This window comes from Ascidia mentula, chromosome 5 (genome assembly GCF_947561715.1).
Source record: "Ascidia mentula chromosome 5, kaAscMent1.1, whole genome shotgun sequence".
Lineage (NCBI taxonomy): Eukaryota > Metazoa > Chordata > Ascidiacea > Phlebobranchia > Ascidiidae > Ascidia > Ascidia mentula.
The window spans coordinates 17,051,658-17,053,997 of record NC_138570.1 but is presented as its reverse complement, the minus strand read 5'-3'; the positions used below and the strand labels follow the sequence as shown (position 1 = coordinate 17,053,997).

General features: G+C 36.4%; 1 protein-coding gene across 1 annotated transcript; it reads right to left on the bottom strand.

The window, feature by feature from the left end:
- Positions 1-289: 289 nt before the first annotated feature.
- On the bottom strand, positions 290-1,290 carry LOC145903085 (uncharacterized). The gene has a single exon (XM_082991168.1). The coding sequence runs from the start codon at positions 1,288-1,290 to the stop codon at positions 379-381; it is 912 nt and encodes a 303-aa protein (XP_082847294.1). The 3' UTR covers positions 290-378.
- Between the last annotated feature and the right edge of the window lie 1,050 nt (positions 1,291-2,340).

Sequence of the window (2,340 nt, the reverse complement as noted above, 5' to 3'; positions counted from 1 at the left end):
ACGTTTCAAAACAGTCTTTTGGAGCACAATGTTTTACGAGGTATGTCGCTTGTGGGTAATTACCTACACAATTTTGACAACCTGAAAGGCAAAACTTAATATTGTCCCCACAAACTACTAAGCTGCGGTGATTAGGATGTTGTTAATTAAGGCACCATTTTCAACCAACATTGGTAGTTTATTGCAGAACAGCTGTTCACAAAAAAATTAACTTTTAACGGTAGTTAGATGCACGATAATAAAACAGTTTTGAGTTCTACTACGATTGTTGTGTGAGATTGGCACATTTTGCGCTAGCATTAGTTCTTTCTAGAGCAGAATTTTTAAACCGAGCACAAATTGATGCGGTGACCATTACAGGTGTGTCAACGGGCAGTTTCAAGTATGAGTTCGAATATGTGCACTCAGATTTCCTTTTCGACTGAACAATTTTGAACAAAATGTGCATCTGAAAGGTTTCTCTCCCGTATGAGTTTGTATATGTTGGCTTAGATTTCCTTTGGTGCTAAACTTTCGCGAACAAATTGTGCATTTGAAAGGTTTCTCTCCCGTATGACTTCGTTTGTGGTCTTTGAGTGTCGATTTGGCTGTGAAACACTTTTCGCAATAATTGCATCTGAAAGGTTTCTCTCCAGTATGAGTCCGAATGTGTTTGCTTAGATATCCTTTCGTGCTAAACCTTCGTGAACAAAATGTGCACTTGTAAGGTTTCTCTCCAGTATGGGTTAGAATGTGTGCACGCAAATGTCCTTTCTGGTTGAACCCTTTCGAACAAAATGTGCATTTAAAAGGTTTCTCTCCAGTATGAGTTCGTTTGTGAAATTTCAATTTGGAGGTGGTTGAGAAACGCTTTTCGCAAAAATCGCATGTGAAAGGTTTCTCCCCAGTATGGACACGAATATGTACGATTAAAGTTTCTTTACGACTAAACGCTTTCGAACAAACAGTGCATTTATAAGGTTTCTCTCCAGTATGCGTTCGTTGGTGGATTTTCAATTTCCATTTCGTTATAAAACACTTTTCACAAAAATCACAGCTAAAAGGTTTCTCTCCGGTATGAGTCCGAATGTGCACGATTAGAGTTTCTTTCTGTCGAAACACTTTCGAACAAGACGTGCACTTGTAGGGTTTCTCTCCAGTATATGATCCTTTGTGGATTTGGAGAGATGCACTTCCCGAATTTTTTTTGCAACGAAATGGCTTCTCTCCTGTGTGAATGATGTCATGCTTTTCCAGTAAGTCTTTGGTTTGAAACGACTTTTCACAAATCTTGCAGTGAAACTGTTCCATTTCAGTTTGTTTTCTGTTTTTTATCTTAAACAACAATTGTTAAACTTTTTGCCTATTACCAGTAATTTCACAATTCACAGCTACAACGTAATTGTAAACAGTATTATATCTTTGGCAACACTAAAGCAAATTGATTGTTTTGCGCCCTCTGTCTTGATGTTTACCACAGTTTTAACAAACCGGTCAAAACGCTCAAAAACTGACTCGACATCTCGACATATTGCGCAACAGAAGTTACCTCATTTCTATCTGCAGTTTGCTTGCACACCAAATGTCTCGCCAACTAACGTTACTAATTCCGTAATTACGTATTGGTATATCTGCTGTTGTACGTAGAAGTTTATCTGAGTACGTAAAAAGTTCTGCGTGTAAAGAAGTTGAAAGATGTATTAATATTTAAAGGTTAAAGTGCCAAAGGAAGAGAATGAAGTTTTGGAGTTGCGATTAAAAGTTATATGGCGTGGTTGTTACCTGCAGTGGATGGTATAGTTCGGCGATTATAAAAAACCCAGAGTGTGAAATGACGTGAACTCAAAACTTCCAAGCGGGGGAGTTCGAATCTAACAAATGCACGAGGTGACAAACTGACGATTGCAATGATTAGATAAAAATACGACTAAACAACACTTCCTAATAATGGTTGTAAGTTCGAATCATAAGCATTTTACAAACAGATGTTCTTAACCCTCTATGGACAGAATTATTAAATTTAAAGAAAAAAATAATTTGGTGAGGCAATGAGAGACTTATTTACCTGCATAAGAAATATTTGTAATTTGGGGTGGGGAGTTCAAGGTTTTTTAAACGTGACAAATTTGTCACACTGGTCCATTAAGGGACAAATTTCAATGAAAAAAAATAATTTCTGCAGTTCTAAAATAGTAAAATGACCTTGAAAATCGAACAAAAACTGTTACAAGGTACTATATATTATAATTATTATGTTTGTTTATTTGCATTATTTTTTTTCTTTGTCATGTGCAGTCATGCATAGCATTTCAAAATGCATATATGAAACTTGGATTTGCCACAAGTAAACAAAAGAACCCA